Genomic DNA, 26378 nt, shown 5'->3' on the forward strand with positions numbered 1-26378 from the left:
TCTTAGGTGGCGTGACTAGTTCTGATGCACTATTTTCTCTCTTGTTTTGAAATTTCTCTTTGCTAAACACACATAGTTAGATTTGGTGAAATAACCAAATAAAAATAATAAAAAGGTGGAAATAATCTAAATGCCCATCAACGTTTAAAAAAAAAATCATCCTACTAAACAATATATCCATTCAGTATAATGAAACTATTAAAAAGAATCAGGTAGGGCTTCCCTGGTGGCGCAGTGGTTAAGAATCCGCCTGCCAATGCAGGCGACACGGGTTCGAGCCCTGGTCCGGGAAGATCCCACATGCTGGGGAGCAACCATGCCCATGAGCCACAACTACTGAAGCCCACGTGCCTAGAGCCCGTGCTCCACAACAAGAGAAGCCACTGCAATGAGAAGCCTGCGCACTGCAACGAAGAGTAACCCCTGCTCACCACAACTAGAGAAAAGTCCGCACGCAGCAACAAGAACCCAACGCAGCCAAAAATAAAATAAAAAATAAATACTTTATTTTTTTAAAAAAAGAATTAGGTAAATGTATAAATATGGAAATGGAAAAATCCAATATATATTATTAAGTGATAAAAGCACTGTGAAAAAAATCAGCCTTTTAATATGATTCCAGTATAGTAAAATTTTCTATTAAGGATAAATAAGAAACTCTTAATAATGATTTACTTTGAACAGAAAGACTGGACATCTGAGGGACGGGGAAAAAAAGCTTTCATTTTTTTACTTGTTATTTTCTAGAGTGCTTACATTTTCTTTTTTTACTATACTAGCAGATCAGGAAGTAGAGGCAGTTCCAATCTAATGACCTCAATTCATTACTACTATTAACTACTGCTGCTACTACTACTGGCACATACATGTATAAAAATAATAAAACAGGGCTAACAGCAATAACAAAAATAAGACAATAGGCATAAACCAGTACTATCACAGTTAAACTAAGATATATTATTCCTCCACTTATGGTATAGAGACAATTATCTTTATTTAATAAATAAGATAACTGAGCCTTGGAAAGGTTTGACTCTTGAGATGGAGAGCATTTCTGTAAACTATACTGCATCTTTCAACGAAATGAGTAAGACATCTCCTATATGAGTGAAATCAATAAGAGGTGAATAAATTTGAAGTGAAAGTAAAATTCATAGAATAGATTAGGAGAAGTTAACTTAAGGGATTGTTGACATACTAACAAAGTTTGTAAATGATGACCCTTTAGAGATATTAATCTTTGTAACTATAAGATTTACTAATTATCTATCTGCCAGGTATAGAAAGAGACAAATTTCCTAGTATCTTCAAATAATCCATGTCCCACTAATTATATATCTGTTACATACCTTAAATAGAAATAAATATGACAAACAGGTTGGAGGTAAATCTCTGAATAGTGTTCTAAAGTATCAACAATACACAGATTTAAAAAGTAAGAAATTTTGCTGCTCATTTGTAATTCATTAAGCATCACTGGTAGGACCAGTTTTCCAAAATTAGATAAGTAATGATCAGAATGGGTTTCTTTTTAATGTTTTTTTAAAAAAGGATTTGACAATTCAAGCACAGAAGTATAATTCCATCCTACTTTAAAATGAATTCCTTTTTAAAAGTTTCAATGTAGAATTTCTTCCTGAAAAATGAAAGTTTCAAATAGTTTGAGGCAAGTTCCTTTCAAATACTGAACCAGCCTTGTATCCCTCAAATAAACCCCACTTGGTCATGGTGTATGATTTGTTTTATATATTGCTGAACTCTATTTGCTAATATTTTCTTAAGGATATTTGCATCTATGTTCATGAGGCATATTGATCTTTAACTTTCTTTGTATGGTCCTTATCTGGTTATTCCATCAGAATAATACTGACCTCAAGGAATGAGTGACATTCCTTGGGTCCCAAGGCCCCTAGCTGTTCCACATTCTCTCTGCCTTTCAGAGTCTTTGTATATCTGTTTTATATGTAATGTCCATGGTCTTTAGCTGTACTTAATGGGAAAGATAGGAAGAAGCACATCTATTCCATCTTGCCCCAGAAACAGAACATATTAATGACTTTTAATTCAACAAAATAATATTTAATTTTTAATTATTCCTGTTTTATCTTCAATTTTGCCACTTCCTCCAGTGAGTAATGAAAGTTAAACCAGTTACTCTTTCTTTTCAAAATTCTTCCCCAACATACATACACTACCAAACGTAAAATAGATAGCTAGTGGGAAGCAGCCGCATAGCACAGGGAGATCGGTGCTTTGTGACCACATAGAGGGGTGGGATAGGGAGGGTGGGAGGGAGGGAGATGCAAGAGGGAAGAGATATGGGGACATATGTATATGTATAACTGATTCACTTTGTTATAAAGCAGAAACTAATACACCATTGTAAAGCAATTATACTCCAATAAAGATGTTAAAAAAAAAAATTCTTCCCCAACATATCCAACATCATAAAAAGTAAGTACAAACTTTAATTAAATTTTTTAAAAGTTCTAACCCTGGAACACTAAACCACTACAATTATGAGTTCTGCGAAACAATTAGAACATAATTCTTTACTAATTGTTAATAATGAGACTTATTGTTCCAACTGCTGGCAATGCTGTCAGCCCCTCCAGGCTTTGCCTCAGCCACCGAAAGCCTACTAGTCCAAGGCCATGTCCTTCTGGAGGCAGCCCGTATCCAATGACTAACTAACTGAGGCAAGTGCATAAAGGTCAACCATTTGGCCCAAGGCAGGACAACTCTGAAGGACCATTTCTGCTCCACGGATCCCTGTTGGATCAACAGAGGCTGAAGGGGCAGCTTGACTTCTCCCTGACAAAACATATTTCACCTCCTTTCCCATCTGTCAATGTCAATTTCAAAAGCACCCCCTAATAAACAGACTGCATACTAAACTCAATCTCAGTGTTTATTATGGAAACATATTGTGGAAAATATGACCAGTGACAGTAAGGCAATTCAGTTTTAGGGAAATACAAAAGTAAACATTGAAGTTATTGAATATAACGGGCACTGGCACATATGTCAGAGAGTGACATAAAACTTTCCAGATACACTTTTAAACATGATTTTATTACCTCTGTAATTACCTCTGGGAGGTAAAGAGGGGCTGGACTTGGGCGGGGTATAGTCAAAGAGTACTTTAGCTTTATCTGTAATGTGCTATTATTTGTTTTACAAAGAATATATCTGTAATTTCATGTGTGCAGTTTTTTTCAGTAGGCAAGTAGAAAAAAAAGACTGAAAGCAAAACTTGCCCAAAATGTTATTAATTCTAAGTGATGGAATACAAGTGATTATTAGTTTCTTCTTTGTGTTTTGTTATTTCTTCAAATTTTCTAAAAGAAAGAAATATTGAAATATTTACTTTCACTACCACAGTATGTATCCAACATCATGGGAACCATTTTTGCTTTTCCCTATTTTGCTGTTTTTCAGGTTGCTACAAGTACTGGTATATACAGAAAGATTTCTAAGGGCTAATTTATCATTATCCTCTTATGAATCTTACTACCCTCTAGAGCTAACACTCAGCCTACTCAGCAGTATAATCCTTCTGTAAGTTAAAATATTAAAATACTTCCACACCGGTAAGTTCTGCTTCCCTGAGGCCTCTGAATGCCCTACCTCACTGAGCAACTCACTATAACCCAGAACAGCAGGAGACCTCCAGAACCACTCCCCAAATTTATGTGTAATGTCAGGTTTGACATACATATCAGCTATTAGATATTTTCAACATCATTCCAGTCTTTCCCTCAAATCTAGCACCAAGATTAAAATGCTGACAACTCTTGCAACAGCAGATTTTACTCCCATTTTTAATAATATAAAACAAAACATAAATTTAACTGCACAGTCAGCAATAAACAGAATTCTTACAGGCCATATTCAAAATTCCTGCTGAATTTGCTTATAGCAGAATGCAGATAAATAATATAAACAAGTTATATCAAATTGGATGTCAATCACTACAAAATTTCTTCCTATAAAAGAAACTGGTTTCCACACATCCTTTTAACATAAGTGTCTAAGCCTGACATTCTAAGGGTTTCCATTTGGTTTTCAGATAATATTAAAATAGCATCACAAATATAACATTCATCATAACTATATCATAATTGTGAATTATTGAATTTGTCTCTTAGGCCTTAAAAAATAATGCCATCGTAGATAAAAGGTTACTAAATGATACTTAAAGACCTATTGGCTCTCTATAATTTTATTTTTCTCTAAAAATATTTCTAAAATATTATTTAAATATTCCAATAATTAGAATCTTACCTCAGCTCTTTTCAGCATTTCCCATTTATTCAATATTTTCATGGCAAATACTTTATCTGCATTTTTTAGTTTCACTACAGCAACCTAGGAAAGGAAATACAACTTTTAAAATGTGACAAATAATACTTTTTTCAGTCATCCATTTTCCTTTTTCCTCTCTGTAAAAAAAAATAAATACCAAAATTATCAGATTTCCATGCAGTTCAAATTCTAAGATCCTAAATCAAATAATATTGTCAGTTGAAAAAGTTACATTAGTGAACATGTGCCAAACAAACAACTGTGTTTTTGAACATGGTGTCGGTTGGTGATTGTATATTATATTCTTGTTTTCAAGTTTTCTGCTCTGGAATTTAAACTCAATATCTACTATCACTAAGAAATTGACCAAAATGTACCAAATGAAATAACTAGAGCTTAAGCACTGCATGCCAAATTCCAACACGATGCTACAGGGAAAACCAGCTGCCAAAACAAACATGTTCCATGGGGATCAAACAGTATGACATAAACTGACATGCCACATATTCTTACACACTATACCACAACCCCCAACGTGCGCACACACACACAACCTGAAGATCAATTAAGGCTAACATCTCTACAAATTGTAGACTTCACACATACCTTTCCAACAAAAAAAGGAACAGATATTTCTGTATTTTGTATTTTAGTTATGGCTCAAAAAACTGTCAAATACAAATAAGTAATCCCCTATTTTCACTCTCAACAAACTGATTACATTTCTGTTTCTACTTCTCTCCCTCAGTTTGACTAGATAACCTCAAAGGGCCCTTGCAGCTCACTTGGGATGCTATAGAGCAGAGACTGAACTACATAAGAGGAGACAAAGGCTGTTTCCAGTTACTGGGGGTGGGTGGAGTAGGGAGAAGACAAATACTACTCTAATGTGCAGAAGGAGAAAACAAACTATATACAACATATCTTCAAACAGTTCAAAAGGATAGTTCTAAGCATAGAGAATAGGTTTAAACTCAAGTCCAAAATTTTTTAAATCTTAATAGCAAATGTACATATCAGGGGCACTTAATAAATTTATTTTTGGATCAGAGTGCAATAACAATAATATGACTATATAATTAAAATCAGTGTATAATACTATAATATTATCTAAACTAGAATACATCTTGGTAATTGTCATAAATGGTTATACTAATGACTGTGATTACAGTTTCTCATCAATTAAAATGGTGGGAAGGAAGAAGAAATATCTCAAATTCATATGCAGTCACTTTAGTCTTTAGTCATAACTGGTCATATCTGCAGAAATGACGGATCAGTTGGTTCATGTTTAAAGAAAAGGGGCTGTACAAGATATAGAAACAACCTAAATACCCAATGACAGGTGAATGGATAAAGAAAACGGAATGTTATTCAGCCATAAAAAAAGAAGGAAATCTTGCTTTTGTGACAACATGGGTGAACCTAGAGGACATTATACTAAGTGAAATAAGCCAGAAACAGAAAGACAAAAACTGTATGATCTCACTTCTATGGGAAATCTGAAAAAGGTGAACTCACAGAAACAGAAAATTCTATTTCTAGAATTCTAATTCTAGAAAGGTGGTGAAAGGGGCTGGGAGTTGAGGGAAACGGGGAGATGTTGGTCAAAGGGTACAAATTTCCAGTTATAAGATGAGAGATGAGTAAGTTCTGGGGGTCTAATGTACAGTATGGTGACTACAGTTAACAGTATTGTATTATATACTTGGAAGTTGCTAGAAAGTAGATCTAAATGTTCTCACCACAAAAAAAGGCGGGGGGGGGGGGTGGGGAGTGCTATGATAAAGAGCGAGGAAAAACTTGAAACATTTTTTCACTAGGATCTCTGAAAGTCTGAAAACGCAAGTTTCACTATTCTGTAGACTCAAATCATATGCTGCACAACTGGGAGCACAAACAGACGGAAGGACAGGAGCATAGAGCTAGACATGCCTGCATTTAAGACAGGGAAGAGATAAGGACGGCCATCACTTAAGCCCTCTCTTATTCTGATTTAGGGAAGAATGGCTGAAAGACTCCAACACTTAGATTTGTCCTTCTCAGGTCATGTGGTGTGAAAAGAACTCCTCCCAGCACTGTGTGATTCACGAATTTTCTATGCATTTGAGTATATAAGTATCTGATGATAACCAGTATCGTAGCAGCAGTATTCACCAACACATATTGAGTGTGTCCTAAATGCCAGTTACTCTTCTAAGAGTTTTATGAAGGTCCACAATCCCTTACCTGCAATTCTAAAAGCCAAATGGTTTTCACAACTCATTTGGCAACATATACTGACATCAGGCTAAGCATAGTTTGGGGGGAGTTTTGTTTTCTTTTTAATCTCAGTGTAAAGATAAACATGCTTCACTGCAGAAACACCAATGCATTTGTTTATGAGGTTCTGCTCAAAACCCCAATAGGACTGTTATATAAAATAGAGTGTATGTATTAAATTACCTTTCTAAAATCCAAATAATATTGGAACCAAAACCACCTCTGGATTATAGAGCTGTGCAGCAGAAATAAGCTAGCACTTACTGAACACTCAAACACTGAGCTAGCACTTATTGTGGCTGTTCAGGGTAGTGGTGGACTACTACCCTGATAGCATGGACTCTACAGCCAGACTCGGGTTATACACAAGTATAAAATATTAAAACAGGGTCTGGCACTTAATAGGTGTTCAATAAGCAATAGCTATTATTATGTGTCAAGCATTGCACTAAGCACATTATAGCCCAATCTCTCAACTGTTGTTTACTCTATCACTAATATGTGGTAGACGTTATACATCCTAATTTCTTCAATTTCTGTAACTAGGAAATAAGAAGCTTGATCTCTTCAACTTCCAACTTCATAAATTTATACCCATGACACATACATCAACATAGAAATATAGTTAGAAATATCCTCAAATAAACACATATATACACAAATAAAAACTAAGCCACAATATTTACGCGTGCTTTCCAACAGTAAAATATTGTAAATAACTTAAATATTCTGAAAGGTGAAAGTGACTGAATATATCACAAACAATAGAAAATTATTAATATTCTTGAAAATGTTAAAGAATACTATTTAATAGGGAAAGTTCACAATATATTGTTTAAAAGAAGTTTATTAAAATTTGTACACTAAAATTAATTTTTTTATATATAAACATAAAGTATATAGCTATACATTTCTATGCCATATTTATTCTGAGAAAGACAGGCATCAAAACATTTTAAAAATCAGGTATTTCTAGGGGATATGATTTCTATTCCCCTTTCTACATTTTCTGTACAGAACATATAAAATTTGAAGCATGGGGTGGGATAGTATGGAATACCATACCTCATCCTGATCATGAAATGACCACTAATTACTGAGGTATTTATAGTGTGGCTGATAATGGCCAAAATGAGACCCATACTACACATCTATGTGATAATCAGGAATGCCATGCTGCTGCAGGGTGAAAAACATTCTCAAAGCTATCTTACAACAGTTTCATGAGCTGCCTAAAAACTCTTCTGGAATGAGGTGGGATGTGGTGAAATAAAAATGTCAGTTCACCAAAGGGGAAACGGGGTGAGGGAGGGATAAATTAGGAGTTTGGGATTAGCAGATACAAACTACTATATATAAAATAAACAACAAGGTCCTACTGTATAGCACAGGGAACTGCATTCAATATCCTGTAATAAACCATAATGGAAAAGAATATGAAAAATATGTGTCTGTATCACTTTGCTGTACACCAGAAACCAACACAACATTGTAAATCAGCTATACTTCAATTTTTTTAAAAGTCAGTTCAGAAAATATTCTTAAATTATCAAATTGATGACATGATGAGACAAGAATATGAAGTTGATGAAGTGATAAAATAAAACTGATCTTGCTTTTCTCCTTTAACACTACAGATCATTTTCACGTTCATTTCATAAAGAAGGAGGAGGAGGAGGGGGAGGAGGAGGGGGAGGAGAAGGGGGAGGACGAGGGGGAGGACGAGGGGGAGGACGAGGGGGAGGAGAAGGAGAAGAAGAAGAAGAAGAAGGAGAAGAAGATTCTCCTAGAAATCTAACTTCAGGTTCTAGATTTTCAAGAACCACAGCTAACTGACATATAAGAGGTTAGTATGTTAAAATGTCCTTTCTTATATAATTTGATCAAAATGAAAAGTACACTCAGTATGGATGGGAAGATGATAAATTTAATACAGAACAAAGACATGTTTTTAAAAACACCAAATATAGAGCTGTCTTTAAAGACAGCATATTAAAAGCACTATGATGTTAGAAAAACTGCAAACGCTACAGAAAAATCAGTAGGTGACAAATGTAAATGAATGAGTTCTTAAACACGATTTAAGAATCATGACTTATAGATACATCATATAACTTAGGAATGATCATACTATATTAAACAGAATTTCAATATCCAAGAAGCAGCTGGCATGCAGTCCTACAAATCTAGTCTACATTCAATATATCCAGAATTTGCCATACCTCCTCCTCTAGTCCATACCATTCCCATCTACCATGATGTCTTGCCTGGACTATCCTACCTAGCCTCTCTACTTCTGCTCTCACGGCCCAAAATCTGTTCTCAAAACATCAGCCACAGTGATTCTGTTTAAACTAGCTCAGATCATGACACTCTGCTCCAAAACTTCAGTTTCTGATCTCTCTCCATGTAAAAGTCAAAGTCCTTGCTATAACTTCTAAGTAGCATGGTCCAACATATCGTGGTCTCCCAGATCTCATATTACTCTCCTCCTAGATCACTCTCTCCAAACATACTGGTCACCTTGTTCAATCTCAACTTAGTGTTTCTGCACTTATTGTTCTGTAGGTCTCAAATGGTCTTTCCCCCCTATAGCTACATGGTTTGCTCTCTCACTCCCTCCCTAAAATGTCATTCTGCCCTTTCACACTTTCGATTCCATGTCTTTGCTTCCTTTTCCCCTTAGCTCTTTTTACTTAACAAACTGTATATTCTATTTATGTATTTTGCTTACTGTTTGCCTCACTCACTAGAACATGAGCTCTATGTGGGTGGGTATTATCTTTTTCTCATTTGTTCACTAGTATGTGCCCAGTGCTTGGGAATCAATAGGTATGCAATAAATATTTACTGAATAAATCACGAGTGATTTGTAATCTGTATGAGTGTATATACATAGAAAGTTGAAAGGCCTCAATATGCTCAGCTTCAAGTACACTACTAAATTGATACTGAAACTCAAAAATAAGGCATTATGATAAAAGAGATACAATTCTGTATCTTAAGGTTTAAGTGTGTACCAGATTATTCCAGCTCACGTTGCTCTCTTAACAATTATGTATGGCTTTTAAAGTCTCAACTTCACAACTTAGCTTTTATGATCTTTTGTGTATTGTTACTGTTCACTATTTATTGCTCCGTGTCTTTGTCTCCTTTTTATCTCTGCTGTGTAATGTCTACCATCACTTATCATTAATAATAATAAACAAAAACACTCATTTATAGACAGCTTACTGTGACTGGCACTGGGCGGAGCACAATGCATATACTGCCAAAATCAATTCCTACACCGCTCTGAAGTAGGTTCTACAGTCCTCACTACCTGATGACAGAGCTAGAGTTATTTACTGCTATGAGTACTGAATAGTTCTCCAGGTTCTTGAAGAGATCTTCCCACTCATCATGCCTATAGTCTTGATTCCTATTGCCATGTTAATGGTGATCATTGTTCATCTGTATGGAAATCACTGTATTTGTTTTTTATAAACTGTTCTGTTAGTGATCAGTCTGTATTCAAAATATTTAATAAAAAAATACTGAGTCTCTTTAACAAGCAAACTAAAAACACTACAAAGTGTTCACTAAACCAGCTAGAGGTATCCTCTCTATGGAGTTGTAACTTATATATATAGTAGTGATAGTCAAAATATTTAGAAATTGGTACAGCATGGGCATTGACCAATTAGAGCAGACACCGGCTATAAAAATATAGTATGCCCATGCCAGTGTGCCCCTATGTACTGAAGACTAGCCCATATACAGAGGCTATCAAAGGTGAATCATGCAATATAACTTCAAACTTCTTTCACTCTCCCTTGACTCCCAGGAGAGCCAGGGTACAGAGTTTTTAAGGAAGAATGAATGGCTAAAAATAATTCTCCTTTCAGACCCTAAGACTAGGTTATGCAGACACATTAGGGCCTAGTTATGGTAATTAGAGGAAGCAAGCTAATTAAAAGCTTTTGACACCTGAAGCAGGGGTAGCAGGCCAAAGCAGCAAGCTTTCACAACAAGCTCTGAAGCCCAGAAGCCTTGAAGCTGCCGGAGCAAGGCTGGAGCAGGCAGAAGCGGTGAGCCACCAGGAAACTGTGGACAGGCAACACCCAGGGCGTAAGTTAAAGGTTTTCCTGAAAGCAAAAAGGAAAACCCAGCGTTAAGTTAAGCAGTAACTGACAACAATTGAGTCGTAGAGAGAAGGTTCTTAACTCGTAGAGCTGTTGATTTTCAATTATATCTTGCTCCTTTATTATTTCCCATAATTTACGCATTTCTTATAGGAGGTACATAAATTATGCTTTCATTTTCAGAGTCATTTTGTTTTGTTTTGTTTAACGAAAAAGCATAATTGAGAGAAATGCCGTTTCTGTCAGATATCCATGCCAGAGATGAACCTATCCACTGGGTCTGTATAATACCTAATGACAAATTCCTGATAGAAGACAAAATACTTTGGAGAAAAAAAAATTATCTCTTTAGGGCTGTCTTTGCCTTTTGAAATCTATTAGTTGATAACTACTACAGGGTATGTAAGGCCACCAGAGATATTTTAACCAGGAATGAATAACTAAGCAGTAAGAGCTCATAATCCAGCCAATACTACTTTTCTGTACAATATTCACTGTGTCTTAAAATAGAGTAAATTATCTACAATCTATTTGTTGCTTTTATTTTACATACTTTAATTGATATACATACAGAGCAAGGAGAGGGAGAAAGGAAGGAAGGAAGGGAGGGAGGGAGGTGGGAAGGAGGGAAGGGAGGGAGGAGAGAAGGAGGGAAGGGAGGGAGGGAGGAAAGAAAGAAAAAAAGGAAGGAAGGAAGGAAGGAAGAAAGAAGGAAAGAAAGAAAGAAAAGAAAGAAAGAAAGAACGAACGAAAGAAAGAAAGGAAGGAAGGAAGAAAGGAAGGAAGAAAGGAAGAGAGAGAGAAAGGAAGGAAGGAAGGAGAAGAGAAAAGAAAAGAAAAGGAAGGAAGGCACCTTCTCATACTAAATCTCAAATATTATCAGCCATGCATTAAATACTCTGAATTGACTCTGGATCACACTGGCCTATGACCAGGCAGGACTTATTCTCAGTCCACTGACAGCCAGACTGCTGTCTGCAGCAGCCCACTCCCGACCCTGCACTCATTCTTCAATTCTTCCAAGCATTAGGACTATAGAGCAAATATCACTGTCCTTAACTATCTGCCTCACTTAATCCTAATGAGTAACTATAAGCAATTCTCCAGGGCCCTGTCCTTTTCTTCAGTCCCTTTTATGGAAAAAAATATATAAACAAATACACATATTATTTAAGTATTTATATTATTGCTTTATTTTTTTCCATAGTTCAATCTCAACTGAGCCCTAAATCCATCTGCAGCCTCACCATTAATCCTTTGTCCTTTACCAATCTTGTAAAATAACCTGTGCCACCCTGCCACCACCATCTATCCTATCCCTGACCTATCCAAACCTTACCCTGCAATTAATGACCTGGTAGCCTACTTCACAGAAAATAGATCCTTCACATTCCCTCATACCACCTTTAAATGTTTCTATATTTCTACTTCTCCCTACTTCTTTTCCTTTTGAGCCCAAGGAAGAAGTGTCCCCACCACTTGCAAGGATAACAGTATCATCTGAGATCTTAACGCCAGACTCTCCCCTTCTTTTTCTTCTTTCCCTTGTTCCATTAAAGATTTATTTCTGGACTTCAAGCCTTCTTTCTTATGGCTCCTGAACACCAATTGATAAACTTTTCCACGACCAGCTCCCATCCAAAAACAAAACATAAAACAAAAACTTTATTGCCATCCTACCTTCCCCTCAAGAAAGTGGTATCACATCCCTTTTTCCACAAGGTATCATTTCTCCATAAAGCACATTTGTAAAGAGTACTATATGCTTGCTTTTTCCACTTGTTCATCATTTGTTTCTCAGCCTCTTTCAATCACCTATTTCAATCTAGTTGCTATTTCCCTCTACTGGACTGAAATTACTCTCTCAAAGATCAATAATGACCTTCCAAATTCCAAATAAAATACATTGTTCTCAACTCTCATCTGTTTCAACCTCTCTTTATTATTGGACATCACTGACAATCAATATACTTCCCTACTTATTCTTTTTTCTGTAACCTATTAAATGATTTTCCCCAAGGATCTCTACTCCACTTTTTTTATATCTCCTCTCCTTCCTGACCTGTATTATCTATTCCATATGCCCTAATTAATATCTCTACGCTGATGACTCCTAAATCCTTATCTCCTAATAGGTAGACCCATACTTCTAGTTACCTATTAGTCATCTCTCTAGAATGTTCAGCAAATATTTCAAATTTAAGAAGTCAAAAACCTGCATGTTAAACTCATTTACTCAGGTTGCATACCTCAGTCATCCATGATTTCTACCTTTAACTTATCACTGACATCCAAAGTGACTTCTTTAACAGTCTGTCTATCCCACCCATCCTTCTTGCCCACTGGCCTAGTTCAAGCCCTCATTATTTCATCTGAAAAATGACAATAGGTTCCTTTTTGACCACCTTACTATATGTCAGACATTACGCTAACTGCTGAGAATACAAAGAAATAAAAGAGCCCTTGCTCTCAAAAATCTCACAGTCCAGTGTGGGAAACATAACTAAACAGATAATTATAGTACAACATGAAAGGAAAGGTAACCACAAGGTCCTATAAAAAGCACAGAAGAGAGATTCCTAAGCCAAAAGGCAGGAGAAAGGAGGGAGGTATGTAATCCGTGAATATCTATGTTAACATTTCTTGGAAGAGGTTATTGACATATGAGTCTTACACAGTGAGCCCCAGAAAAAGGGGACCAAGGGGGGTCTGACTGGAGAGAGGGAATATTTTGGGAAATGGGGGCAGCATGAGCAAGGCACAGAAGCAAGTGCTATCTGTGCGGGGGAGAGGGCTGAAGACAATCAGGGATAATAAGCAGTTTTCTTTCTTAGGAAAGGTTTTCGTCACAGCAGGGAATAGCTAGAAATCAAAGTGAAGGATCCAAATAATGGAAGAGTTTGTATGCCACGCTAATCAACTAGAACCTTAAAATGTAGATAATAGGGAACCATTCTTCATATTTGGTTGTAGCTACATAACTTTAATAGCTCTGTGGAGAATGGTTCTGAGGCAGGGAAAGAAATGAGAAGGTTACAGCAGTAGCTGAGGTGAAAGATACTGAGGACCTAACTAAGGAAGACAGGAAGAAATTCAAGAAATACTTAGGATAAAAAAAATCAATGATTAATTGAATGACATGGAGGCTAGAGAGTGAGAAATCCAGCATCTCCCTCCCTCTGGTCTCTTCTCTACCAAATCCTTCCTCTACACTATCAGTATTATCTTTCTTATCATTCTGATTCTATCACTACTCTGCTTATTAACATTTGATAGGACTCCCATTCCTGTGAAATAACGTTCCTTAGAATAGCATACCAAATCATTCACTGCATCTGCCCAAGAAAACTTCCAATCCTCTTCTTTCACTACCAACAACAAAAACCCTATATTCCAGGCACAAGATCACTAACTGCTCCCTGAATAAAAGAAATGCACTTAAAAGAAAAAAATAACTATTTTGATTCTTTTAGAATATTATTATAGAAAATTTATAAAACTGAAGTGTGAAAAAAAAAAAGAAAGCCACAGATAACATTATTTCATAGAGAAAATGACTCTGAAATCATGTTTGTCCATATCATTTCAACCAGCAAGGTCCTCTTCTAGAAGTTTCTTCTAGAAGTAATTATTTAGAAAAGCATCTGAAATACAGTGAAAGCATTTTGTACAAAAATGCTTTGGAGAGCATTATTTCTAATATAGAAAAAATAGAACAACCTAAATATTTCATTCATTTTTTATGTATTAAGCACCTACTATGTACTAGACACTGTTGTAGGTGCTGGGGAATTGCAGTGAACTGACAGGGAAAAAATTCCTATATTCATGGAGCATACATTCCAGCTTAACATTATTGTTAACTAAATTACAGAGCTTCCACATAATGGACTTCAATGGAGCCATTAGAAATCAGGTTTAAAAGAAATGTTTCAACATATGGGGAAAAGACTTAAAATATTTGGTTAGAAAAGCTGGTTAGATATCAATGTTTATAAAACTATCCCAATTTTATTACCTATGAATAGAAATAAAATTGGAAAGAAATGCCCCCAAAATTACAGAAGTAGATCTCAATGCTGGGTACCTTTCCCTCTTGTAGATTAGACTGTGATCCTAATCAAGGGTATGGAACATGTTTGGATTATAGTATATAATTAATAAGTATTTTTTTCATTAGTCAAAATAAAGAAGCATGAAAGAAAAAAAGAACTTCATTTTTCTGTTTTTAATCTCCAATAAGGAAAATTATTATATTTAAAAGTATTGTGCTAAGTACTGAGTATAATGAATAAAGAAATTTAGTCCTTGCCTTCACTAAGAGTCTATTGGTGAAGACAAACATTAAACACAGAAGTAAGGAATTTAAAAGTTAAAAGTATAAGTGCTAGGAAGAAGTTGTACAAGGTTCTCACCTTCCCCATTAGAAAGATAAAAGTATCTTACATCTTCACTCCCATTTTTATAAACTCATTAAGCTACTGATTTCATTTTCCCATTCAGTTCTTTCACTGATTGCATTCTGCCATCAATTCTTTCACTCATTTGCAAATATGTAATGATTTTAAAGAAGCAACAGTAGTAACAAAATATATTTTGTTAGGCCGAGATGACCTCCACTTTCTCTGAAAACACAATATCCATTAATATTGGCCTTAAATATAATGCATGAGTCATTTCAAAGTATCTGCAGGAACTGTATCAATAAAAGGTGAGTGCCTGGGCAAATTCACTCTGCTCTACTTCCCATTTCTGTAAAACTTATCCTGCTGCTTTTTTATTCCTAGAGTTCAAATTTGGAGTGAATAAAAATAGTCTATCTTTAAAGCAAGAAAGGTTCTACCCTCTCTATTAGACTCAAGAGACAAGTGTTGAAAAACAAAGGAGTAATTCTCCTTCACTTCTGTCCACGATTAACAAGTGGATTAAGACTCAAGACTTGTCCTCTAGCAATCAGCCTAGAAGCCCGTATCTTAATATGACTCTGTTCCACTAGCAAATGAGTTTCTAAGGCTGACTGGAAACCTCAATTCAGCTAGCTGGATATACATAATTTTTGTCTATTTTGAGATCCAAAGTGGGGAACAAAGGTTTACATTTGAGGGAAGGTAGTGGGAAGTCTCCAGCTTGGCTCCAAGTTCCTTAATCTTTTTTAACAGCAGATCCTGATAACACTGAACCTGATCTGGCTCCAACATACTGGTTAAAACCCAGAGGCAAAGAGAACAGAGTAACTGGAACCTTATGTCCTTACATGGATGCAACGTCTTACAGCCCAGAAATAAACAGTATCAAAAACATCCAGGATTCTAGAGTACAGGGACTAGAGACATTCATGAAAGGTATGTAGACGCAGAACAGGGAAGATTGGGATTCTCAACGGACGTAAACACTTAAGTAGTATAAAGAACCTCAGCTGTGCAGACCAGTCAAGAAATATTCAATTACTGAAGCACAAGAGCCAGGTACACTGACTTTTGTTGATGTTTTCTTTTTGTTAGTATTTAAAGACGGTTTTGAGATGGTAAACGAGGGACACTCATTTACTTCTCTCTCACTCTCAATCTCATGAAATTACAGAAAATATATATTGTTCAAAGGAATAAAATTACAACACTGGAAAATAAGAAGAATAACATCAACGAATCAGATATTTTAAAGAATTCCTGAAATCTAGGATGAATAAAATGGGATTAGATAGAGACAAGAATGGAGAAACCATAGCCCAAATTATGTTACAGAAGAAAATTAAGGCACAGGTAAGAGCAATGACATAGGGAGTTAAAGCTCAAAATTAATAAACTCAAAGACTAAAGAGAGCTCATAAAGAAACTGTCAGTGTATATTCCAAATGTTTGCATTTTTGCCAGAAGATATAATTGTATACTTTAAAAGGAATAAAATAATAAATGAAAAGGAAACTATCAGAAACCACAAGGTACTTTGGTAAGGCAGCTGGTAACCGAAGTAATATTAAAGAACTAGTATATATAAAATAATAGCTTTCATATTTTCCAAGAAAGAAAATCAGAATATAATGGTAGTAAACTATCCCAACAACAGCAACAGAAGAAAAAATACCTAGTAAATGAGCCAAAAGTTTAGGAAAACTGCCCATCTTTCTTCTCAAAAATTATAAATCATATTGTAATCCCAAAGAAGACTGGGTATCAATTCTCCTTTAATTAATCTGTAAATTTAACATTATCCCAATGAAAATAACACTTTTTTAAAGTAGACAAGTTGCATCTAAAATTCATATAGAAAAATAAACACTTCTATTTTTGGTGGTATATAAGATTAGATACTTTGAATGAGCTTTCTAAACATAGTAAATATGAAAAACTATTAAAATCACATTTTAAACATATTTCAGAACTAGGATGAAAGAAACTGGTATAGCATCAAAACTAAGTGCATCTAAGAATACTAAAAAACAAGCAAACATAGCTGGCTTTCACCATGAAGGTTTCTGCCAAACTCTGGAGATTGAATTTTCATGTTGGTAACTGTAAAGCAGGTAGGAACAGGAAATAAAGACTAGACAGCACACATAGATAATCTAACAGGGAGCCATACATGTAAAAAATATCTCCTAAGACTAATAAATGGATTTAAAATGGTCACAGGATACAAGGTCCATATACAAAAAAATCTACTGCATCTTGACATACTAATAAATGGTAAATGTTCCATGTGTTCATCAGCTGTTGAGCATAGTATACTATGTCAATTAAGTTGTCTGTTAATTGTTGTTCACATCTTTTATTCCTTACTGATTTTTGTCTACTTCTATCAGCTATGAAAACAGTGTTAAAATTTCCTACTATGAAATTGATATGTCTATCCTTTTAGTTCTGTCCATTTTTGCTCTATATACATAAAAACTGTCAATTAGACAATACAAAGTTATAATGGATGCAGTATAATAAAAATAAATATTTTGCCTTTGTCCCTAGATCCTGGCACACAATTCCTAAAACCCTTTGAATTTGTGGAGTTATAATATTCTTTTGTATGTTAAGGAGATGAGTAGTGGCCCTAGATAGTTCAGCGTGGGGGGATGGTTGCCAGAAAGACTACTCCATTATTAGAATCTTGTGACTTTCAGCCCCACCCTCAACATGCAGAGAAGGGGAGAGAGGCTAGAGATTGAGTTGTTAATGGCCAACAATTTCATCAATAATGCCTATGTAATGAAATCTCCATAAAAACCCCTAATTGAAGGGCTTCTTGGAGCTTCCAGGTTGCTGAACACATCAAGGTGCTGGAACAGTGGCACACTCAGAAAGGGCATGGAAGCTCCATACCTCTCCTTCCATACCTTACTCTATACACCTCTTCCATTTGGCTGTTCCTGAGTTGTATCTGTTACAATAAACCAGTAATATCAAGTAAACTTCTGGGAGAAGATAAAGATGGCGGCATAGGAAGACCCTGAACTCACCTCCTCCCATTAACACAACAAATATGCAGCTACATAAGGAGACGTTTTCCTCTGAAAAGGACCTGAGAACTAGATGAACAACACCTTGGCAACAAAAGATAAAAGAGACACATGGAGAGGGGCAGGAGAGGCAGAGACATGGTTTTACTTGGGACACCAGCCCAGGAGCAGTTACCCACAGTTAGCAGGGATTCCAAAAATACAGAACTCTTCCTCAAGGAGTGAAGGTATTGAGCACTACATGAGGTACCCCAACCCTTGGGTCTGGCACAGGAAAGGTGACCCCCCCCCCGCAAAACATCTGATTTAGCAAATAAATGGGAATTAAATCCAGGAGAACCACAGAATCAAAGGGAAGGGAGAACCCACTATTAAAGGGGTCACATACAGACCCACTCACCCTGAGATCCAGTGCAAAAGGAATGGTTTGGAAAGCACCTACACCATAAGCAAGGGAGACCCACTTACTAATCTTAAAGTAACTGCCAGCGAGACATGAGCCAGTTGGAACATTCTGTGGGGACAGAAGCACTGGCAAGCTTTGCAATAACATTCTAACTTGCTTATGACAGAGCTGATGAATGCCATTTTTGGTGTCCTCCCTCTAGCCTGTTAGCACCAGGAGGGATGCTCTACCTACGTCATGCCACAACCTGGTCAGGTGAGCACCCTGAACCCCCACTTACCACACACACCAGCCACGCTACAGCAGGGCTGGACGAGCACCCTGCACCCAGCCCACCCTATGCAGCAGCTGAGCCAGGCAAGTGCAACACACCCTGCCCTCCCTGCAGAGCAGCCACAGCTCTGCCACAGCCATCAGGGACATGCACCCCACACGAGTGCCATCCCTTGAGTGCCTAGCACTGATAGCCAAGGGAAATGGCACTTCTGGGCCTCATGGGTCATCTCCTACACAAGACCACTCTTTCGAAATTGGAAGAGTAGCTGTTTTGCCCAATACGTGAAGACAAACATAGGCAAATGAGGCATAAAAATATGTTCCAAACTAAAGAACAAGACAAATCTCCAGAGAAAGGCCTTAATGAAACAGAGATAAGCAATTTACACAACAGTTAGAAGTAATGCTGTAAAGATGGCTCACTGAACCTGGGAGAAGAAAGAACACAGTGAGGACATCAACAAAGAGATAGAGGGAATTCCCTGGCAGTCCAGTGGTTAGGACTTGGTACTTTTACTGCCAGGGCCCGGGTTCAATCCCTGGTCAGGGAACTAAAATCCCACAAACCGTGCAGCCAAAAAAAACCAAAACCAAAACAAAACAAACCAAAAACAAAGAGATAGAAAATATAAGAAAGTACCAAAAAGAAGTTATAACTAAACTGCAAAAATACTTGAGGGGCTCAAAATCAGACTGGATGAAGTAGAAGAATGAATCAGTGAGCTGAGACAAAGCAATGGAAATGACCCAGACAGAGCAGCAAAATGAAAAAAGAATTTAAAAATTGAAGACAAAGCAATGGAAATGACCCAGACAGAGCAGCAAAATGAAAAAAGAATTTAAAAATTGAAGATAAAAATTAAAAATTGAAGATTGAATTTAAAAATTGAAGGGACCTCTGGAACAACATCAAGGTGAATAACATTTGCATTATAGGGGTCCCAGAAGGAGAAGAGAGAAAGAAAGGGCCAGAACAATTATTTTAAGAAATAATGGCTGGGGCTTCCCTGGTGGTGCAGTGGTTAAGAATCCGCCTGCTAATGCAGGGGACACAGGTTCGAGCCCTGGTCCGGGAAGATCCCACATGCCGCGGAGCAACTAAGCCCGCGCGCCACAACTACTGAGCCTGCACTCTAGAGCCCGCGAGCCACAACTACTGAGCCTGCGTGCCACAACTACTGAAGCCCGTGTGCCTAGAGCCCGTGCTCCACAACAAGAGAAGCCACCTCAATGAGAAGCCCAAGCACCGCAACAAAGAGGAGCCCCCACTCGATGCAACTAGAGAAAGCCCGCACACAGCAACGAAGACCCAACACAGCCAAAAAATAAATACAATAAATAAATTTTAAAAAAAAAGAAAAGAAATAATGGCTGAAAACTCTATCTGGGGAAGGAAGCAGACATACAAGTTGAGGAAGCCCAGAGAGTTCCAAATAAGATGAACCCAAAGAGAACCACAGTGACACACATTATAATTAAAATGATAAAAGTTAAGGGTAAAGAGAGAATCTTAAAAGCATAAAGAAAAAAACAACCTATTACATACAAGGGAAACCCCATGAAGCTATAAGCAGATTTTTCAGCAGAAATTTTACAGGCCACAGGGAGTAGCATGACTTATTCAAGTGCTAAAAGAAAAAAAAAAATTCCAATCAAGAATTCTCTAGCCATCAAGGTTATCATTCAAAACTCAGCAAGAGTGGAGTTCATCACCACTACATCAGCCATACAAGAAATGCTAAAGTGACTTCTTTAAGCTGAAAAGAAAAGACACTAATTAATAATAAGAAAACATACAAAAGGGAAAAGGTAAATATATAGTAAAGGTAGTGGATAAGTCACTTACAAAGCAAGTATGAAGGTTAAAAGACAAAATAGTAAAATTAAAAATACAATGATTAGTTAAGGAAAGCATAATATTAAAACATGGAAAAGGTGTTATCAAAAATAAAAAAGATGACAGAGGAGTAATCATTTAAAACTTTCAAAAAAGTTACTATCAACTTAAAAAAGATTACTGTATACTTAAGATGCTGTATGTGAACCTCATAGTAACCACACACACACACACACACACACAAACTTATAGTAAACATAGAAAAGAAAATGAGAAAGGAATCTAAATATAACCCCAGAAAAAGCCAGCAAACAAGAGAGAAAGAGAACAAGAAAGAACAGAGAGGAGCTACAAAAACAGCCAGAAAACCACTAACAAAATGGCAATAAGTAAATACCAATCAATAATTAATTTAAATGCAAATGGACTAAATTCACAAATCAAAAATCATACACAGTGGCTGAATGGATAAAAAGAAGACCCATCTACATGCTGCCTACAAGAAACTCAATTCAAAAGTAAGAATACACACAGACTGTATGTGAAGGGATAGAAAACTATATTCCATGCAAATGGAAATGGAAAGAGGTGGTGTAGCTATATTCATATCAGACAAAATAGACTTTAAAACAAAGACTTATAAAAGACAAGGGCACTACATAATGATAAAGGGTTCAATCCACCAAGAAGACATAACATTTATAGATATATATGCACCCAACATAGGAGCATGAAAAATATATAAAGCAAATATTAATGGACCTAAGGGGGAAAAAGTGAAAGCAATACAATAATAGTAGGGGACTTTAACACCCCACTTACAGCAATGGACATATCATCTAGACAGAAAATTCAGTGAGGAAACACTGGTCTTAAATGATACATTATACCAGATAGAGTTAATAGATATATAGAGAATACACCATCCAAAAGCAGCAGAATACACATTCTCCTCAAGTGTACATGTAACATTCTCTCTCACATGCATAGATCACATGTTAAGCCACAAAACAAGTCTCAATAAATTCAAAAAAAAAAACTGAAATCATATCAAGTGTCTTTTCTGACCACAATGGTATGAAACTAGACATCAATTACAAGAAGAAAATTGAAAAAAAAAACATGGAGATTAAACAAAATGCTACTGAACAGCCAATGGGTCATTGAAGAAATCAAAGGAGAAATCAAAAAATACCTAGGGACAAATGAAAACACAAATAAAATGTACCAAAATCTATGGGATGAAGCAAAAGCAGTCATAAGAGGGAAGTTCATAGCAATACAGGCCTGTCTCAAGAGATAAAAAAAAAATCTCAAATAAACAATCTAATTTTACACCTAAAGGAACTAGGGGAAAAAAAAAACAGAACAAACGAAGCCCAAAGTTAGTAGAAGGAAGGAAATACTAAATATAAGAAAACGAATAAATAAAACTGAGATTAAAAAAACAATAGAAGAGCTCAATGAAACCAAGAGCTGGTTCTTTGAAAAGACAAAAAAAAAAAAAAAAAATCAATAAGCCTCTAGCTAGACTAACCAAGGAAAAAAGAGGGCTCAAAAACATAAAATCAGAAATGAAAGAGGTAAGTTAAAACTGATACCACAGAAATACAAAGGATCATAAGAGAACATTAGGAACACATATACACCAACAAACTGGACAACCTAGAAAAAAAGAGATAAATTTCCAGAAATATATAATCTACCAAGACTGAAAATTTTAAAAAAAGAAAATCTGACTAGACCGATTACTAGTAACAAAATTGAATCAGTAATCAAAAAACTCCCAATAAACAAAAATCCAGAACTAAACCAATTGACTGGTGAATTATTCCAAACGTTCAAAGAACAGTTAATGCCTATTTTTCTAAAACTCTTCCAAAAAACTGAAGAGGAGGGAATGCTTCCAAACACTTTTAATGAAGCCAGCATTACCCTGATACAGAACCAGACAAGGACAGGAAGGAAGAAAGGAAGGGATGGAAGGAGGGAGGGAGGTTGGGAGGGAGTGAGGAAGGGAGGGAGAGAGAGAGAGAGAAAGAAAGAAAGGGAGGGAGGGAGGGAGGAAGGAAAGAAAAAATTATAGGCCAATATCCATGATTAACACAGATGTAAAATTCTCAATAAAATATTAGCAAACTGAATTCAACAATACATTAGAAGGATCATACACCATGAACAAGTGGGATTTATCCCAGGGATGCAAGGATGGTTCAACATCTGAAAATCAAACAATGTGACACACCACATTGACAAAATAAAGGATAAAAATCATATAATCATCTCAATAAATGCAGAAAAAGCATTTGATATTATTCAACATTTATTTATGATAAAAACTCTCAACAAGTATGCACAGAGGGAATGTACCTCAACATAATAAAGGCAACATATGACAAACCCACATCATACAATTCAACGGTGAAAAGCTGAAAGCTTTTCCTCTAACAGGAACAAGACAAGGATGCCCACTCTCACCATTTCTATTCAACACAGCATTGGAAATCCTAGCCACAGCAATCAGACAAGAAAAAGAAATAAAAGGACTCAAAATTGGAAAGAAGTGAAACTGGCACTATTTGCAGAAGTGCAAATATATATATAGAAAACCCTATATATAGAAAACCCTAAAGACTCCATCAAAAAACTAATAAATGAATTAAGCTAAGTTGCAGGATACAAAATCAATACACAGAAATCCATGGCATTTCTATACACTAAAAGAGAACTATAAGAAAGAGAAATTAAGAAAACAATCCCATTTACCACTGCATCAAAAGAATACCTAGGAATAAATTTAACCAAGGAGGTGAAAGACCTGTACACTAAAAACTATAAGACACTGATGAAAGAAACTGAAGAAGATACTAATAAATAAAAAGCTATTCAGTGCTCATGGACTGTAAGAATTAGTATTGTTAAAATGTCCATACTACCCAAAGCAATCTACAGATTCAATGCAATCCCTATCAAAATTACAATGGCATATTTCACAGAACCAGAACAAATAATTCTAAGATTTGTATGGAACAACAAAAGATCTGGAACACCCAAAACAATCTTGAAAAAAACAAAGCTGGCATATACCCTGAGAAAACCGTAATTCAAAAAGAGTCATATACCACAATGCTCATTGCAGTTCTATTTACAATAGCCAGGACATGGAAGCAACCTAAGTGTCCATCAACAGATGAATGGATAAAGAAGATGTGGCACATATATACAATGGAATATTACTCAGCCATAAAAAGAAACGAAATTGAGTTATTTGTAGTGAGGTGGATGGACCTAGGGTCTGTCATACAGAGTGAAGTAAGTCAGAAAGAGAAAAACAAATACCGTATTCTAACACATATATATGGAATCTAAAAAACACACACAAAAATGGTCATGAAGAACCTAGGGGCAAGATGGGAATAAAGACGCAGACCTACTAGAGAATGGACTTGAGGATATGGGGAGGGGGAAGGGTAAGCTGGGACAAAGTGAGAGAGTGGCACGGACATATATACACTACCAAATGTAAAATAGATAGCTAGTGGGAAGCAGCTGCATAGCACAGGGAGATCAGCTCGGTGCTCTGTGACCACTTCGAGGGGTGGGATAGGGAGGGTGGGAGGGAGGGAGGTGCAAGAGGGAAGAGATATGGGGATATATGTATATGTATAACTGATTCACTTTGTTATAAAGCAGAAACTAACACACCATTGTAAAGCAATTATACTCCAATAAAGATGTTAAAAAAAAAAAGCTGGAGGTATCATGCTTCCTGGTTTCAAACTATACTACAAAGCTATAGTTATCAAAACGTATGGTGTTGACACAAAAACAGACACAGAGCTCAGTGGAAAAGAACTAAACCCAGAAATAAACCCACACATATATGGGTAATTAATTCACAACAAAGGAGCAAAGAACATATACAATGGAGAAAGGACAACCTCTTCAATAAATGGTGTTGGGAAAACTGGACAGCTGTGTGCAAAAGAATAAAATTAGACCACCATCTTACATCATACACAAAAACTAACTCAAAATAGATTAAAGAATTGAATGTAAGACTTGAAACCATAAAATTCCTAGAAGAAAACATAGGCAGTAACCTCACTGAAATCAGCCTTAGCAAAGTTTTTGTGGATCTGACTCCAAGGCAAGGGAAACAATAGCAAAAATAACCAAATGGGAGTACATCAAACTAAAAAGTTTCTGCACAGCAAAGGGAACCATCACCAAATCGAAAAGGCAACCTACTGAGTGGGAGAGTGTATTTGCAAATCTTTTGTGTCTGATAAGGAGGTAATATCTAAAATATATAAAGAACTCATATAACTCAATCACAACAACAAAAACCCAAAGAACCCATTTTAAAAATGAGCAGAGAAGCTGAATAGACATTTTTCCAAAGAAGACATACAGATGGCCAACAGACACATGAAAAGATGTTCAACATCACTAATTATTAAGGAAATGCAAGTCAAAACTGCAATGAGATATTACTTCACACCTATCATAATGGCTATCATAAAAAAGACAAAAGGGCTTCCCTGGTGGCGCAGTGGTTGGGAATCTGCCTGCCAATGCAGGGGACACGGGTTCGAGCCCTGGTCTGGGAAGATCCCACATGCCGTGGAGCAACTGGACCCGTGAGCCACAATTACTGAGCCTGCGTGTCTGGAGCCTGTGCTCCGCAACAGGAGAGGCCGCGATAGTGAAAGGCCCACGCACCGCGATGAAGAGTGGCCCCCGCTTGCCACAACTAGAGAAAGCCCTCGCACAGAAACAAAGACCCAAAACAGCCAAAAATAAAAATAATTAATAAAAAATAAAAATAAAAATAAAAAAATAAAGGTTGCTTCTAGTTGTGCTCTTTAAAAAAAAAAAAGACAAAAAATAGAAAGTGTTGGAAAGAATGTGGAGAAAAGAGAACACTCGCACACTGTTGGTGGGATTGTAAATTTGGTGGTCTCATTTTATGCTTTTGCACATGGCTGTCCAGTTTTCCCAACACTGTGTCATACCACTGGTTGGTACGAGAAAAAGAAAAACCAACTGGTGCAGCCACTATGGAAAACAGTGTGAAGACTGTTTGAAAAGTTAAGGATAGAACTACCATGTGATCCAGCTATTCCACTTCTGGGTATTTAGCCAAAGAATATAAAAACACTAAATCAAAAAGATCTATGCACCCCAATGCTCACTGCAACATTATTTACAATATCCAAGATATGGACAACTTAAGTGTACATCAATGGATGAATAGATAAAGATGGGGTATGTATATACAATGGAATACTACTCAGCCATAAGAAAAGAATAAAATCTTGCTATGTGCAACAACACGGATGACTCTAGAGGGTACTATGCTAAGTGAAATAAGTCAGAAGGAAAAAGACAAATACTGTATGATTTCACTCATACGTGGAATCTAAAAAAACAAAACAAACAGAACAAAAGAAAAACAAACATCAATACACAGAAAAGATCAGTGGTTACCAGAGGCAAAGGGGGTTGGTGGGGTAGGCAAAAGTGGTGAAGGGGTCAATTGTATGGTGACAGACGGTAATGAGACTTTTGGGGGGTAATTACTCTGTAGCGTATACAGATGTCAAGCTAGAATGTTGTACACCTGAAACTTATATATTAATAAAAAATATATTAAGTATATTTCCTGAGTTCTATGAGTCCTCCTAGCAAATTACTGAACTTGAGGAAGGAGTT

The 26378-nt window shown here is 36.3% G+C and overlaps 1 protein-coding gene across 13 annotated transcripts in view; it reads right to left on the minus strand.

The window, feature by feature from the left end:
• The window catches only part of LOC309604882 (serine/threonine-protein kinase MRCK alpha), a 319353-nt gene that overhangs the window by 214392 nt on the left and 78583 nt on the right, over nucleotides 1-26378 (minus strand). For 12 of the 13 annotated variants that reach the window (XM_082339881.1, XM_082339883.1, XM_082339890.1 and 9 more), the window contains exon 3: nucleotides 4288-4371. In XM_082339881.1, coding sequence (XP_082196007.1) covers nucleotides 4288-4371 — 84 coding nt within the window. Of the gene's footprint in view, nucleotides 1-4287; nucleotides 4372-10539; nucleotides 10698-26378 lie in introns of all 13 variants that reach the window. The other variant, XM_082339891.1, reaches the window with a different exon arrangement.

This window comes from Balaenoptera borealis, assembly GCF_965194805.1.
Source record: "Balaenoptera borealis genome assembly, chromosome: 1".
In the NCBI taxonomy this organism is placed as follows: Eukaryota; Metazoa; Chordata; class Mammalia; order Artiodactyla; family Balaenopteridae; genus Balaenoptera; species Balaenoptera borealis.